The following is a 16,729-nucleotide window of genomic DNA, read 5'->3' on the forward strand; positions in this document are numbered from 1 at the left end:
GCACCTCTACTGGTGAAACCCAAACTTCCTGCTCCTTCTCCTCTCCTTACCTCAGCACCACGCAAACCGGCTGGGGCGGCACTGATGCAAGTCCTCACTCCTCACGCGGAGTTGTTGGTGCAGGACGTGGCCGCAGCGCACGGCCGGGGGACGCGGCTGCGGCTCGACGGCGCTAGGTCGTGTCGACGACGCAACAGAGCAAGCCGGGCATTCGTAAACAGAGAGGGGGAGCAAACAGAGCCGGATATTTGAATGGGAGGAGAAAACACAGGCGACGAAGATGAAGACCGGTTGTCGCGGTAGTCTACAGAGGTAGGGTCTCGGGTGTAGTTATGTCATTCAATCTCTCTCATTAAAATAATTCGTAAAGTTCGCTGTGCAAAGTCGATTTGTTCGCTCAAGGGAGCCTTTGATTCCTGACACAACATTCGCTATACAAAGCAAACGGGATGAAATGGGACAAGCTGCCAGACCCAGGATTAGCAACAGAAAAAGGCATTCTTCTGTCAGGGAGCGAGGGAACCTCTTGCCAGACCAGCTCTATTTTGACATATCACAGATAATTTCAGAACTCATCAAAATAGCATTCCTCATGTTTCAGGCAAAACGGTGAGGCGTGAGACCAAAAACTAAGCTAGTTCATCATCAGTTCATCGCATCCCCGACATCTGCCCTTCCGTTCTACTAACCACGGCGCTGCTCGCTCCCACTCCCACCACGGCCGCCTGAATTTCCAACTGGGCGCCAAGCCGTCTGCTGCCTCTGGAACGCGGCGCCATACTGCCCCTCTTCCTGCACAAGCGCTTCCGAATGCGTAGGCGCCACCTCTGTCATTCCTGCTGCCTCGGCTTTGCGCCGTGTCAGCCCCATGGAAACTTCTCCCGTAGCCGCGGCCGCTGCCCAGCACTGTCTCGGCAGCGATGGCTCTCCCTCTCCCACGTCCAAAGCCGCTGATCGTCAACTGCCTGCTCTGCCACGGTTGGGATGGTTTCAGGCGGTCGGCAACCCGGATAGGTGTGCCACAACGGCCTCTTTGAAATCTCACTTTCAGTTATAGTCTGCAGAAGATATGGTTTCTTTCAGAGATGAAGGTGAATCGGCGGTATGGCGGCAAATGCCATGCCCCCTAAACGATTGAAATGTGCAGCCAAATAGACATCTGAATATACCTTTTCAGGCTTTTTGACATGATCAAGTAGTCTTGGAACGATTTGCACTGGTTCTGGGTTGGAGAACAAGAATGATCTGAAACATACACAGGGACATGTAGTGAAAATTAAAGGATGACTTCTTTTCTTAGAAAAGTACTGCCTGAATATGATAGGGTCAAGAGAAAACATACATTGTCTGGTCATTCCTAATGTCCTGTGGGTCTCTTATCGGTGAACGGAAGAAACCACAGCTTACACTATCTTCGTCAACAGGTGACAACCACCCTCCAAGTTCACTACGTCGAATGAAATTTAGGATTTAGCAACAATCTTATAAGCTGCTCAGAAATAAAAGAAATGCACCAACGTAGTGTCAGTTCAGACTTGATTGTACCTGGTAGATGGATCTAACAGAAGCTTTTTTGACGAACAGTCAGATGTCTGCACAAAAGCTGGACCATTTGGCATAGTATTTGAGTTCCTCAGGAAGATCTTTTCTTGCCGAACTGTGTTTCTATTTATCTCATGCACCTACAAAATACAAACAATGTAAAACACTCACGTGCAACAAAGTCTAGTAGACCATTTGCATAGAAGGCAGGCAATTTCTTTTACTGCAAGTTTGTCCTCCACCGTCTTGGTAGCCAAAATCAGCACCTTTTCATCAATGAATGGCAACAATGCAATACCCTGAAACAATTTATTTCGGAGAAAACTAGCATGAGTGAAGAAGGCTTTCTTTTTTCTTTCACAACTACTGATAGTGGGGCTTAAATGTAGCAACTGAAAGATGATGGCTTAGCTACACAACCCAGCCAATGTGCGTAAAAATATGAGTAAGCTAGTCTTAAATTATGTATTCATATAATGGCTTACTTGCCACAAGAAACGTTTCCCATGGGTATCAATCTGTAGATCTGTGAGAAAAATAAATGTCCGTTTAGTTAAGTAATATGGTATTCAGATTACATGATGAGTCTAAAGTGACAAATATACCTGACGGGTAGAATTTTTGTATCAAAGACTCTTCATTTTCTATCAGTTCTCTGTAACACTTTGGTAGTGCACATGAGCTGCAAAAGAAAATAAACTTAAAACTTCAATTAAAAGATTGCAACAAAGAATGTGCATTATAAAACAGAGAATATTTCACGTGCCTTTCTTTTGGAAGAACTGCCATGAGCTGATCGAATGGTCTTAGTGGCTTATCAGCAGTGAAAGATATCTTGAACTGAGATAGTCCTTTAAAATCAGATGCGAAAGGAGCATAATAGAAGGGGTAGTACCTGCAGACAACAAAATAGACATTATAGATTTTTTTTTCGCGACCGTGCCTTGACATGTTTTTCATTAAGAGGAAAATAGACATTGTAGAATGGAAACATCTGGTAGTACATATATATATCCATAAGAATTAGCAGTCATATATCACTTATGTGGAACTATTTATCAAGATTATCAATTATTTTAAAAAATCATCATTCAAATTTCAGAACAATGAAAGCATACTAGTACATTGAATATATGGATATACAAGGACAAATGAAAGCTCAGATCATAAATATGTACATCCTACCAGCTCCATGATGGCACATCTGCAAAATAGTACCGCAGCACCCAACAAAGTCCTTCCAGATACTTTTGTACCTAAATTAAGCCAGTGATAAAGAAAGTTAGCACAATCTGATGTTGTCTCCTCAGAACGCCCACTGGTACTAAAAATTTATTTGCACAGAGAAACAGGAAAAATCATAACTATGTCATTCTTCAGCTTCCCAACTTCATTACATTTTTCCACACCAAATTTTTCCCTGTAGAATCGAGATTTCCACCCCGCAAATCCCAGTCTTATCTGCAATGGCATGTCAAAATTTGCACATATGCGAAATATTTACTCAAATAGGCTCTACTAACCGCGTCATGTTTACAGGCTCCACTTTTTATAAGGTCTTGCTTGTTACGAAGAGTATCCTTTAAGTTTCGCCTCAGCTCTAAGGTATTTGCAGTTACCTAAGCAACAAGTGAGTCAAACTCAAGACAAGGAATAGTATGGATGGATTTTGCAAAACAAGTTCAGGAGAAGTGATAAGGTCCAAATAAAAGTAGAAAAAAATAGGTAAGCTCTTCCCTACATCTGACTCATCTTGGCTGTAGGTGGAAATACTGGAGTTTGTTGAAAAAGACTTTACTGTCAAGTCTGGACCATCAGGATTTTCTTCCTGAGTAAAAGAAAGCTTGAGATTAAAAATCAATTTGACAGTAATCAGAACAAAATTTTTAGCTGTATGTAGCCCTCACCATATTGCCATAGTTTCTTTCTTTCCATTCTTCTGCAGCTCGGCGCACTAAATTGCGCTGTAACCTCTGCATGTAATCAACAAGTTCCAATTGGCAATAGTGTATACTTTGACCCAAGGACTATAAGTTTCATAACATACCTCTCGCAGTTCATATCTTTTAAGAAAAATTTTCTCTTCACACAAGGACAGTTCATGAAAAAACTTTTCCAACCTCGAAACTTTAAGATATGCAGCATGTTTGTCTTTTAACTGTTTTTGGTAGCAGCAGAAGTACATCAAACATAACTCAACAACTAATTATTAATGAAATTAACAGTTCAATTCTGCATGTACCTTCTCTGTGCTCACAATATAGCCTCCCATTTTGTTAAATGCTTGTTTGTAGACTTCCAATAGCAGATCAATTGCACCCTGCCACATCGAAGATAAGGGGGGAAATCACTTTTTTGAAGTGGGAAACATGTGAAAGGATGTGACAACAACAATATTGTTTGCTGTTAAGCTGTCAGAACCAGACGGCATATGTGCACCTCATGTATCTCAACTGAAGGAATATGTGGAATGAAATCATTTCCTGTCAGGAAACAGATAAATATGAAATCATCTATTAGCCTCTCGATATCCGTTTTGACAACCGGGTTTGGTATCTTCAAATCAAGCTCCAGGTACTCCCTCAGAACCCATATGTTCAAAAACTGCAAGACGGCAGTGTTATAAAAAATTAAAATGGAAAGACCCTGCTATCATCTCTGAGGAACAAACCTGATAAGGTTTCTTGGGAGACATGTCCCTACTAGGAGTTGTTTCTGTCATGCGGGGGAACCATCCTCTACATTTTCTTGAGGAATCTTCAGTTTTAAACAGTTCTTTAGATAGAGGGATGCAATTTTCTGGCTGAGTCGGACGTAACGCATCCTGTCCAAGTCAACAAAAGGAGTATTCTCAACTAAATATTTACAAAATTCTGCAATTACATTTAACTTCAATACACCGTTGCTTGCTAAATCCAATTAACTAAATGTGGTTTGGCAAGAGCTATCATAGTATGGATGAAGCCAGGAGTTGACACCGACGATGGATTAACAGACCTCACGCAAAATTGAAAAGTGAGGTTCGTGAGATGCCAAAGCGAGCATTATTAGGTCCGCATCCTGTAATGATATTCAGTGTGTAAAAGAGACACAATAAAGGGAACAATTAGAAGATCAGCGATGTAGAAAGGGAATATTCAAATATTCAGTTATTCCATCGTCGTACCAGTCCATACAAGCAGTGCCTTGTGTTTGGGTCATAGTTCTCCAGGCTCCGTTGTCCCCGGATGAAAGACATGATCTTGTGTTCACCTTCTCCAGGTACATTTGAATCAGAGAGTATTACCTTCAAAACGCAAGTATCATGAAGGTTATTAAGCAATGATCATGTTGACGAAAACCAGGATCTTGATCAAAATGTGTGATCAACTAGCCACTCAAAAAAAAAATCACAATGTCTAAGATTAAAAGAAAATTATCACTCTTCACTTTGATATTTCACCTGTAACTGTAAATACACAAGTTGAAATTGAAATTAAATCCTTTTATGACAATGCTAAAAATATCATTTTCATTTGACTATTAGTTGACAAGTTTCAAATAGTAAAATCAAACAGTAACCATTATTTCAAAACAGCGGGCGCATTTTACACACTGAAACTAATATCTTTAAACTGTCAATATTAATATTAAATAAAAGTTGTCAATATTAATATCTAGATATTTACTGCAGCAATGCAAAAATGGGAAATTAAAGTGAGGCAAGGGCCTCAGTGTCCACTAAAACCTTGATGCCTTTCCACCCGGGGTCACTATTCAACCGGGACCGGATGTAGTACTCGAGGGCTTTGGAAAGCTTCTCCATGAACTCCGTCCCCGGCGTGATGACGTTGGGATCCGAAACCTCATGCGTCTCCCGCGGTTGCACCTCCCTCCCTTCAGCTCTGAACTTCTCTCTCAGAATCTTCTCCTCCAGTTCCTGTAAATCATCACAGCATAGTCATACATATATATACGGTTCCTGCAAATAAATCATAGCAGCAAACAAATCCAGACGACGGAGAGGTGAGGGCCGAGGGGTTTATTTACCGCATCTTTAGCATCCTTGGCAGCCTTGAAGCGCCTGGACCTCTGCTGGTTCATTTTGGCGCGGGGAGCAACACCATCTGCAGTTGAAACAAGACACGCATATGCATTGTATTGTATCGATGAAACGCCAACAAAGACGATGGGGAAAAAAAACAGATGAAACATGTACTAGTATACAGGAGTACACGTACCTACTAACAAGTAGAGCAGCTTGGTAGGCCTGACGACATGGAAGAGGCGGTCGATGTACTCGAACATGGCCGCGAACACCTCGTCGAACGTCTTCGGCGGGTACACCTGCATTGCATTCCATCCATCACGTTTACCAGCTCGAGCGTCAAGAGATTCAGTTGAGGAACTCGATCAAATCCATCAGGATGATGTGATGTTTGTGTAACATGCATGTGTTAGAGACGACATACCTGGTCCTCCGGGTGGAAGCAGGGGTGGATGATGCCGTTCATGTCCAGGTACAGGTTGTGGTAGACGCCATTGGGTCCGGCGGCTTGTTCGTCCCCCCGCGACGACGGCGACGACGTGCCGGCGCCAGCTTCGTCTTCTTCCTTGGCGGGGACGACGATGTTGGGGTACTTGCCCACGAGCCACTTGTAGAAGGAAGGCACCCCCATGGCATGCGGCGGATAGGCAAAACAGCCGTCAGCTGCAGCCTGCAGCGCGAGCTCTGGTCAGCGGTCACCGATCTGATCGCTCACTCGTTCTTGTGTTCCCACTAGTGGTAGTACAACTGCCCCTGGTACTAGTACTAGTACTAGTTGGGCGCCGAGGGGGGCGCTACTCCTATCTCCTAGTATCCTGCATTGGGAAGACGGAGGGGCGGCTCGGTCGCCGATCGGGTGGATGGGGTGGGCGCACGGGGCGGCGGCCATGACATGACATGACATGGCGCCGACCTATGCGTCGTCGACGTGTACAAGCATGCACGCCTAGGGAGGCTGCATGCGCGACGCACGGCCAACGAGGTGGTTTGCAGGAGCTGCTAGTAGTGGAGATCGTGTCGTGTGAGAGGCAAGTGCAATGATGGTTGATGGATCGTGGAGTAACGGGGGCTAGCTGGAGCTGGAGACTCCAAGCGGTAGGAGTTACTCCGTATGATAGATTGCCCCCAGATGTACGCTTATCGCAACAGTGCTGGCGAGTCTCCGCCACATGCCACGGAATTGGGTTTTGCACGACAAAAATCTCCGCCAGATTCTCCCATGATCCTACCAATCGCCTTAGGGGCCGTTTGGATCCGGATTCTCCCATGATCCTATCAAATGAACTGACCGGGGTACAAGCCTATGATATATAAAACAATGCTACACACATATAATCCTATGATATAACAAATTCAACTTGTTAGTACCGGGGTACAAGCCGAGTTTCATTTTGTCATGTGGAAAACAATACAACAAGTACATAGACACATTTTAATAAAGAGTAATTTTCAAAGAAAAGATAAAGAACACTAGAATTTCAACTTAACATTTGAAAACAAAAAATGCAACCAGTTCATAAAAACTCAAAAGCTAAACTATAGATTTACAAAGTTATAGAATGGGACGCAACAAGAGTTTATATATCAAAAGATTAGGTTTCAACTAAATAGAAATCATATGCTAGAAAAAATTATAGATTCTAACTACAAATCTCCAATGGAGCCTGCATGTTAGTCCTCACAAGACCCAATAGAAATACAAGAGATAGATCCTTGAATTTTTTCACAAAAAATATAAACATCTGAACATCAATCTAGTATAATCTGATCACTATTGATAATAATTATCCACCTCAGATCTTGTGTAGAACAATATAAAGTAAACCATTGCTCTATATTTGTATTACCCACCTGTCCATTAAGAAATATGATCTAAAGTAGACCAAAATTTGCATCTAATAACCCATGTCCTATTATGATTTTACATAACTCAATTTCATTTCACTAGTACAAAAATTAAATGAACTGACCGGACACTGCGGCCAGCGTCCGGTAGCATCGGGGCCAGCGTCCGGTCAGTATTTGACCCTCCATTCACCTTCAACTCTCGATCATGTGTGAATGAAGTTTACTCCATTGGATCTTAGGCATATGTAGGAGCTACCTAGAGCTAGTTTAAACAAGTGTGCACCACACCTAACTCACTAGACTCATCTAGGTCAAGCTACCCGTCCATACCCCCCTTAATAGTACGGCCAAAGAAAAAACAAAGTTCTAAACTACTCCAAGTGTTACTCCAACTCCAATCGACACCTAGAATTAGTCATCATTAACCTTGTCGTCCATCCTTTGAAAACCGAAACGATTTCCATCGTAGGGGCATGACCACCTCGATTGCTCAATCGATCACCATTACCATGACCTAACTTAATTGCCTCTACAAAACACATGTTAATCATAGTAATCTTGTATTGTCATTAATCACCGAAACCCAACAAGGGGCCTAGATGCTTTCAATCTCCCCCTTTTTGGTGATTGATGACAATACCACCTCGAGTATGTGAAAGAGTGAGGTTTTTGACGGACTTGGTTCATATAAGCTTTTGTCGATAAGAACAAAAGTGTTAGTCAAGCTTATATGACCCAAGCCAACACAATGTACTCAAAAGATATGAAGTATGCATGAGTACAAGAAACAAAACTCATTTGCATCGGAGTATAAACGCGGAAGCAAAGGCAAATGAGCATAGCACAAGTGATATGACATATAAATAATGTAAAGTAGAGAGCACACATGTCATATATCACAATTACGTAGATATCATTATCACATAGATATAATAATATGCATGAAAGTAAACACACGAATACCTAATAGTAAAAGTGTATCACACATATAAACTCCAAATGCAATAATATAAAGCTAATAAAAATCTAAGCTCCCCCTAAAAAGATGCTCCCCCTGAATCTACATACTCGTCCCTCTCTCCCTTTGGCGTCAAACACCAAAACTAAGGGTCGGTCGGTGGGGCTGCAGTGGATGAGTCGGGCGCTGAAGTACGTGTAGCAATGTGGAACTGGGCGCCATCAGCATCTGACCCTGAGCTCTGAACTGACTGACCCTCTGAAGCAGGAAGTGTCGCTGAAGCAGTCTGGGTCTGAGCTGGGACTGGTGCTGCATGTGAAGCTGCTGGTACATCTGTTGTAGGATCTGAGGAAGCAACTGAGCTGGGAAGCCTCTGTGTCGTCACGGCGACTGGAGCTGTAGTAGAAGGACTCGGGGCATGCATATGTGGCGGTGTAGGCATCCCCGTCAACTCGCTGAAGGATGCTCCAAGACTCCTGGAGACTGACGTGTCAGACACAAAAAACAAGGGTGACGGCTCCGGAGTGAAGCCTGTCTGTAATGGAGTGAACTATGGGGCTACCACAGGTGAAGACAACCACTGGGACACCTGAACTAGAGGTGAAGCAAACTGCACTGGAGGCTGTCCCTGACTCTGAAGCCACTGGGCTGTACAGCTGGAGTCATTGTAGTGGTGGCAGGCTGAGCAAGCTGGGGCGAAGGTTGTGGCTGTGGAGCCCCAAGAGCTGTCACTACATGTTGCATGAATCCCATGAGCTGCTGCTGCAAGAGTAACTGCTGCTGATGCATCTGCTGCTGCTGGAGAAGCTGCTGCTACCTCTGGAACTCATCCTGATGAGCCTAGAACTGTGCAAAGTTTGCAGCAGTCTCCTGTGCCTGTCGTGCCTGATCCTGCTGCATCCGCTCAAGAATGGCAATCAATGCAGGGTCCGTCTGTGGTGCTGGTGGAGCTGAGCTGGAACTGCCGGCCTTTGCATCATGTCTGTGTGGAGGCATCTGAGGAATCAGCAGATAGTCATCATCCGAACTATCACTGGACTCGGTCATCCCCTGTTGTGCCTCAAGCTGCTCCTCCTCTGTAGCGGCTATGCCTCTAATGATCTTGTCCTGCTGAGCTGCTGACTCTGGAACATCTGGACAACGACGGGGCTGAGCGGGTGCCTGTGGAGTGCTATGCCTGATCCTCTGTGCCATGTTATATGCGGGAAACTCTGTTGTGGCAGCCTTGTACTCTGCAACCATCTCAGGGGTCCTGACCTGCACAGACTTTAGCATCAAGAATGTGACCCAATGAGCATAAGGAAGCTATCTGCGACCCTTGAAGCCCTCAGCAATAGTATCCTCCATCTCTGATAGAAGGAGGTCCCAAATGTCGAACACGGTCTGCTGCATCAGGGCATTAAGGAGCCAGAGCTGTAGGCGAGTCAGACCCTCTCTGTATCCCAACCTGGGAAGTAGTGTCCTCCTGATAATGGCCTCTAGCACTCGAGCTGTAGGTGTCAGGTCACTGGGGTTCCTCCTCGACCCCTCACCAAAGGGCTCCTTAAAGCAATGGCGCACAAGATCAGTAGGGGGCACCACCCCTCCATGAGGACGCCTAGGAGGCTCCTGCTGTCCATAACACACCTCATGCAATCTGACAGGCTGATCTTGTAGCCTCAGTATCTCCCGGGCCCTGAAACTCATCACCCTGTAATCTCTGCCATTGAATGCAAAGTGAATGAAGTTGTGATGCGGATCAACGTAGAGTGAAGCATAAAACTGCCGAACCCAAGATGGTACATATACTCCTGTCCGGCCAATCAGATCTGCGAGCCCCGACAAATATGACAAGTAGGGGCGGATGTGCTCTCCAACTGCTGCCACAATAGACTCTAAACGGCAAACTCTCTGAGATCTGAACACTGCCCCACTGTTGAGATAGGCATTATAGAAATCCTCTTGGGGTGGCGTGTAGAACCCCTCTGCTGCTCTCTCATCCCTCCTCGGAGGAAACCACACATCGAACTCAACGAACCTCAACTGGCGAACCTATCTGGCTATGGCGGCCCTCAAGTCAAGGTATACCACTGGAGGCGGACCCTATAGTCTAGGCGGTGGGCGTGAACCCCTGCACTGAGTAACTGGCCTCGGTGGTACTGTAGCATGGGTACGACCAGAGCGGCGAAACTGGGGTTATGGTGCATGCTCTGTCTCCTCTGCCTCCTTGGCCTGCTGGCTCTCCTGAGTCTCCTGAGCTGGCTGAGGCTCTGCTGGTGAACTCCGCTGCGATCACCTCCTCGCTCGGCACGTTCTGCTGCCTCTGCAACTACTGCTGCTCTGGCGGTCTCAGCATCTGGATACTTGCGCTTCTTGGATGCAACCTTCATTGTTGCCTTGCCTTTTGGATCTGTGGGTAGGCGAGGCGGGGGCCTCCGATCATCATCACCTAGACCACCACCAACATTCTTGGTGCGAGCCATCTGATCTAACAAGAGGATGAACTATCGCTGACAAGATCAACTGCCACTGACACTTTCGAGGCTTGGCCTCGATCCGTACTCGCGAGCTTGGCTCCGAGTTGTTGACAACTGCCACAGGAACCTCAACGGCACCGACTCGCTGCACGATAGAATGGATGGATATACACATAAATACAATATATCTAATAGATGCAAAAGACCTAAGAAGCAAGCAATGTAGGTGCGAGATTGAGACGATGGGCAAGCTACCAGACGAACCGGCGATTCGAGAGAAGGAGAGAAGCGTCACGCGGGGGAAACCACGGAACCGGGGCTAGGGTTTGAGTTGCGAAACACTTCGAAGAACCGGTGGCCCTGGAAGCAATTGACAACAAAGCTTTGAAATTGATCTAGGTTGCTGGCAAAGTTCAGTCGATGCTAGGGCACGGCCTTACCGGAGAAGCTAGGGCACGGTGAAGCAGGGCGATGGAACTTGGCGCGGTGGCGAGCGAGGCAAGCAGATTCGGTGGTGCGAGGGGCTCGGCACGGGGCTGAGGCGGCACGGCGAGCTGGCGGCGGCTAGGGCTAGGGCCTGTGGCTGTAGTGGCGCGGAGCAGGGGAGGCACGGTGGCATGCGAGGCTGGCGCAAGGTGCGAGGCTGCGGGCTCGACTGCGGCGGTGCGGTGGCTTGGGCGTGGGAGAGCTGCGGCGGCGACGACAGCTCGAGCAGGGACTAGGTTACAGCAGAATAGGTACGACCGATGGATTTAAAAGGATCCCCCAATGCGACAAATAAGGAAAAAAAGAAAGAGTCCTGATGCCGCGCGATATCCACTGACCGAAACGCTCCGGTGGTAGCGACCGGACGCTACCACCCAGCGTCCGATCGATTCCAGAGAGGTCCAAAACCTCAGGAATCGCGACCGGACGCGTCCGGTGGTCCATGACCAGACGCAGGAAGGGTCCGATCGGTATAGCCTGTTTTTCCTCCAATCGTCCGGACGCTGGATCCCTTCCTGACCAGACGCACAAACGCAGCGTCCGGTCACTCCTTCAGCAGCAGTTCACCTCCTTTGAACTGACCGGACGCTGGACAGCAGCGTCCGGTGCACCTTTTCCAGCAAATCTTCAAAGTTCCTTCGCGCTGCCTGTTCCCAATTGAGTCCCAACATGAATAAGATCCAAATAAACACCAATTGGGACTGATGTGAGTGACCTCTCTCAAACCCTCATATTTTTCAAAATATTTTGCCTTAGGCTATAATTCTTTTTAAGAAAATAGACAATAAGAGGGCAAATGGAACAAAACGACAAAACAACATCCATGCATATGCAATGCTATGTAAGTAAATCTAGTTGCTTGTCAAGTTTGATCCAAGGTTAAGCTTCTTCACACGCTTTTCGGTGGTTATTTTAACCATGTTAGACAAGCCCTATATGCATTGCCAAAAGTTAAACATGTTGTATATAACAATGAATGCAAGGGACAACACAAGCTCAATTTTTAGTGAAGTTGCTAAAATCAAGTACATTGAGCTCATTTCGCAATCTACAAAAGGTTGCCTCATCTAGCGGTTTAGTAAAGATATCCGCTAATTGATCTTCGGTCCTTACACCTTCTAGTGATATATCATTTTTGGCAACATGATCTCTTAGAAAGTGATGGCGGATATCTATGTGCTTGGTGCGAGAGTATTGAACCGGGTTATTTGCAAGTTTTACGGCGCTTTCATTGTCGCACAAAAGAGATACTTTTTCTAGAACTATACCATAGTCTAGCAAAGTTTGTTTCATGTATAATATTTGTGCACAACAAAGCACCCGCGGCAATGTATTTCGCTTCGGCGGTGGATAAAGCCACACTATTTTATTTCTTGGAGGACCAAGACATAAGTGATCTACCAAGCAAATGGCACCCTCCGGATGTGCTTTTTTTAGCAACTTTGCAACCGGCATAATCCGAATCGGAATAGCCCACTAATTCAAATATAGCACCTTTGGGATACCAAAGGCCAATGCTTGGTGTGTACTTGAGATACCTAAGGATTCGTTTTACGGCAATTAAATATGTTTTCTTAGAATTAGCTTGGAATATAGCACACATACACACACACTAAACATGGTGTCGGGCCTAGATGCGGTTAAGTATAACAAGCTACCGATCATAGAACGGTAGAGAGTTTGATCAATCGGGTTACCTCCCTCATTTAGGTCGAGATGTCCATTGGTAGGCATTGGTGTCTTGATTGGCTTACATTCATCCATCTTGAATCTCTTGAGAAGATCTTTTGTGTATTTCTCTTGAGAGATGAAGATGTCTTCTTTCATTTGCTTGACTTAAAAACCAAGAAAGAATGTAAGCTCACCAATCATGGACATCTCGAACTCCTTCGACATTAATTCACCAAATTCTTTGTATGAGTCTTCATTTGATGATCCAAAGATAATATCATCAACATATACTTGACAAATGAAGATGTGCCCATCAAGCTTCTTGGTGAATAGTGTGGTGTTGACCTTCCCAATGGTGAAGCCCTTCTCAATGAGGAAGTCCCGGAGGCGCTCATACCAAGCTCTTGGGGCTTGCTTAAGCCCATATAGTGTCTTGGACAACCTATAAACATGATTAGGATATCTAGGATCTTCAAATCCGGGAGGTTAATCAACATAGACTAGTTCATTAATAAAGCTATTTAAAAATGCACTTTTCACATCCATTTGATATAGTTTTATTTCATGATGAGATGCATATGCAAGTAGGATATGGATGGCTTCTAATCTTGCAACCGGTGCAAAGGTCTCTCCAAAATCCAAACCTTCAACTTGAGAGAACCCCTTTGCCACTAGTCTTGCCTTGTTCTTCACAACAACATCTTGATCATCTTGCTTGTTGCGGAACACCCACTTTGTTCCAATGACTCTTGCACCTTTTGGTCGCTCTTCAAGAGTCCAAACTTCATTGCGAGTAAAGTTGTTCAACTCTTCATGCATGGCATTGATCCAATCCAGATCTTTAAGAGCTTCTTCTACCTTGGTAGGCTCATAGTAAGAGACAAAAGAGTGATGAGTAATAAATGAAGCAAGTTTTTGAGATCTAGTCATCACTCCCTTTGATAGACTCCCTATGATAAGATCTTATGGATGATCTTATAGGAGAGGTGTATTTCTTCTATTGATCACTTGAGGAGGAGGTTGTGGAGCATCAACATCTTGTGCTTGTACCACCATTTGCTCATGGAAGATATGAGTATCTTCATTTTCTACTCTCCCATCTTTTTCACCATCTTGTGGCACACTTGATGAAGAAGGTTGATCAATGACTTGTACATTATCTTCATCATCTTTAGGCTTGATGTCTCCCTCCGGAATATTCTTCATAGCCTCCCTCAATGGTTCATCACCTACATCATCAAGATTCTCATGTGCTCCTTGGGAGCCGTTAGATTCATCAAATTCCACATCATATGTTTCTTCAACCAAGCCAGTGGCATGATTAAATACTCTATATGCTTTGGACTTTGATGAGTAACCAACAAGAAAACCAATATCACAACGCCTTTGAAACTTCTCTAGGTGTTGCCGCTTCTTATAGATGTAGCATTTGCAACCAAACACCCTAAAGAAAGAGACGTTCGGCTTTTTCCCATTGAGCAACTCATACGGTGTCTTGCCAAGGAACTTTTGAAGGAATAGACGGTTGGATGCATAGCATGCGATATTGATTGCTTCCGCCCATAGAGCTTCGGGTGTGTTGTACTCATCTAGCATTGTCCTTGCAAGAGTGATCAAAGTCCGATTTTTCCTCTCAACTACACCATTTTGTTGAGGAGTATAAGTTGCGGAGACTTCATGCTTGATCCCAACTTCATCACAATAAGCTTCAATGTTTGTGTTGTCAAATTCTTTTCCGTTGTCACTTCTTATCTTCTTGAGCTTCACTTCAAATTTATTTTGAACTCTCTTGGCAAACTTTTTGAAGCAATATGCAACTTCGGATTTGTCATGAAGAAAGAATACCCATGTATACCTTGAATAGTCATCAACAATCACAAGACAATAGAGATTCCCTCCCAAACTCTTGTATGTTGTTGGTCCAAATAAATCCATGTGAAGGAGTTCTAGCACTCTTGTGGTTGACATGAAGGCTTTGGTTGGATGAGTATTTGCAACTTGCTTGCCGGCTTGACATGCACTACAAAGCTTGTCCTTTTCAAACTTCACATCCTTCAACCCTCTCACCAAATCATTCTTCATAAGCTTCTTGAGTGAGCTCATCCCGACATGAGCAAGTCTTCTATGCCATAGCCATCCAAGTGTTGTTTTGGTGAATAGACAAGTCTTCAAATTTGCATCTTCGGAGGTGAAGTCCACTAGATATACGTTGTTGTATCTAAATCCATTGAATATCATTTGATTATCATCTACCTTGGATACAACAACCTTCTTCTCGGTGAACAAGCATTGAAAGCCAAGATCACACAATTGTCCAACGGATAGCAAGTTGAAACTCAATGAAGCAACATAAAGCACATTGGAGATAGAATGATCATTTGATATTACCACTTTGCCCAATCCTTTAACCTTGCCCTTTGAGTTATCTCCAAATGTGATTTTCTCTTGTCCATCTACCTCTTCATCTAGTGAGGTGAATATACGAGGATCACCGGTCATATGTTGAGTGCAGCCACTATCAATAACCCAATGACTTCCACCGGTCTTGTAGTTCACCTACACACAAGAGATTCAAGCTTTAGGAACCCAAACTTGTTGAGGGCTCTTCACCTTCTCAACAAGTGACTATTCACCCAAATCTTCTTAGGTCTATTCTTGTTCGGGGGTCCTAAGAACATGACTTTCATCTTTCCATTATAATCCTTTCTAAGCATGTAGTGAGCATTGAAGGCAAAGGGTCTAGCATGCTTGGGCAAGGGTTGTGGAGGTGGAGTTTGGCATTCATGAGCAAAGTGACCTTGTCCACACTCAAAGCATCTCTTTGGCTTTGGCTTTGATTGTTGTTGTTGAACTTGAGCCTTCTTCTTCTCTACATGTGTCACATATCCAATGCCACTTCTATCCATCTTCATGACGGTGTTCATTAGAAGCTCACTTTGAAGATGCTTGCCTCTTACAAACTTGCTCAATCCAACCTTGAGATGTTCTTTCTCCATCTTGAGCTTTTTGTTCTCTTCCTTGAGAACATCATTGTTCTTCTCTTCCTTTAGCCTCTTGTTCTCTTCTTTGAGCTTCTCATTCTCAAGGATCAACTCTTCATTATGATCAAGGGTTTCTAGCACAATGATGTTGTGGCTCTTTATCTCTTCAAGATCTTTCATGAGTTTCTCATTTGTGTTCTTGAGCTTGACATATTCATCATAGTCATTGCACATAACCACTTGCTTGCCTTTGCCACTAGATCCTTGCTCAATGCTCTCATCAAACAAATCATCGCATGATGTAGCTATATCAATCTTAACAACATGGTTAGTAGCATCATGTGGCTCATTTGGTAGGAATTCTTGAGCAATGACAAAGGTATCATGATTGATCTTAAGAGTTGTATACTCATCTTTTAGTTTGTTGTGACTAGTGATGAGCTCATTGTGCACCCACTTAAGTTTATAATGTTTATCTTTAAGCTCTTTCTTAGAAGATTTTAGCTCCTTGAGTTTGAATGATATAGCATCATTAGTTTCTCTAAGCTCATCATTATCCTTTTCCAATGTATCGCACTTAGCTAAGAGTGAATCATTTTTAGCATCAAGTTTTTCATTTGTAGCTCTACTCTTTCTAAAGATCTTAGTGTAGTTTCTTAGTATTTTGACAAGATCATCATATGTAGGTGAATCATCATCATCGCTATCGCTATCATCATCACTAGCTTGCTCATCATCACTACTATCATCATTCTTAGTT

General features: G+C 44.2%; 1 protein-coding gene across 1 annotated transcript; it reads right to left on the reverse strand.

Annotated features, from left to right (window-relative positions):
- Window positions 1-472: 472 nt before the first annotated feature.
- Window positions 473-6,256, reverse strand: LOC136487780 (5'-3' exoribonuclease 3-like). The gene is made up of 23 exons (XM_066484894.1): window positions 5,994-6,256; window positions 5,763-5,868; window positions 5,572-5,648; window positions 5,270-5,461; window positions 4,709-4,828; window positions 4,540-4,602; window positions 4,214-4,366; window positions 3,982-4,146; window positions 3,785-3,862; window positions 3,590-3,700; window positions 3,450-3,515; window positions 3,284-3,370; window positions 3,066-3,161; window positions 2,908-3,003; window positions 2,728-2,798; window positions 2,309-2,437; window positions 2,148-2,224; window positions 2,028-2,068; window positions 1,767-1,841; window positions 1,546-1,682; window positions 1,343-1,447; window positions 1,170-1,245; window positions 473-1,058 (listed from the first exon to the last, which is right to left on the reverse strand). Exons 1-23 carry the CDS (start codon window positions 6,198-6,200, stop codon window positions 861-863), a joined length of 2,526 nt encoding a protein of 841 aa, XP_066340991.1. The 5' UTR covers window positions 6,201-6,256; the 3' UTR covers window positions 473-860.
- Between the last annotated feature and the right edge of the window lie 10,473 nt (window positions 6,257-16,729).

Source organism: Miscanthus floridulus, chromosome 10 (assembly GCF_019320115.1).
Source record: "Miscanthus floridulus cultivar M001 chromosome 10, ASM1932011v1, whole genome shotgun sequence".
Lineage (NCBI taxonomy): Eukaryota > Viridiplantae > Streptophyta > Magnoliopsida > Poales > Poaceae > Miscanthus > Miscanthus floridulus.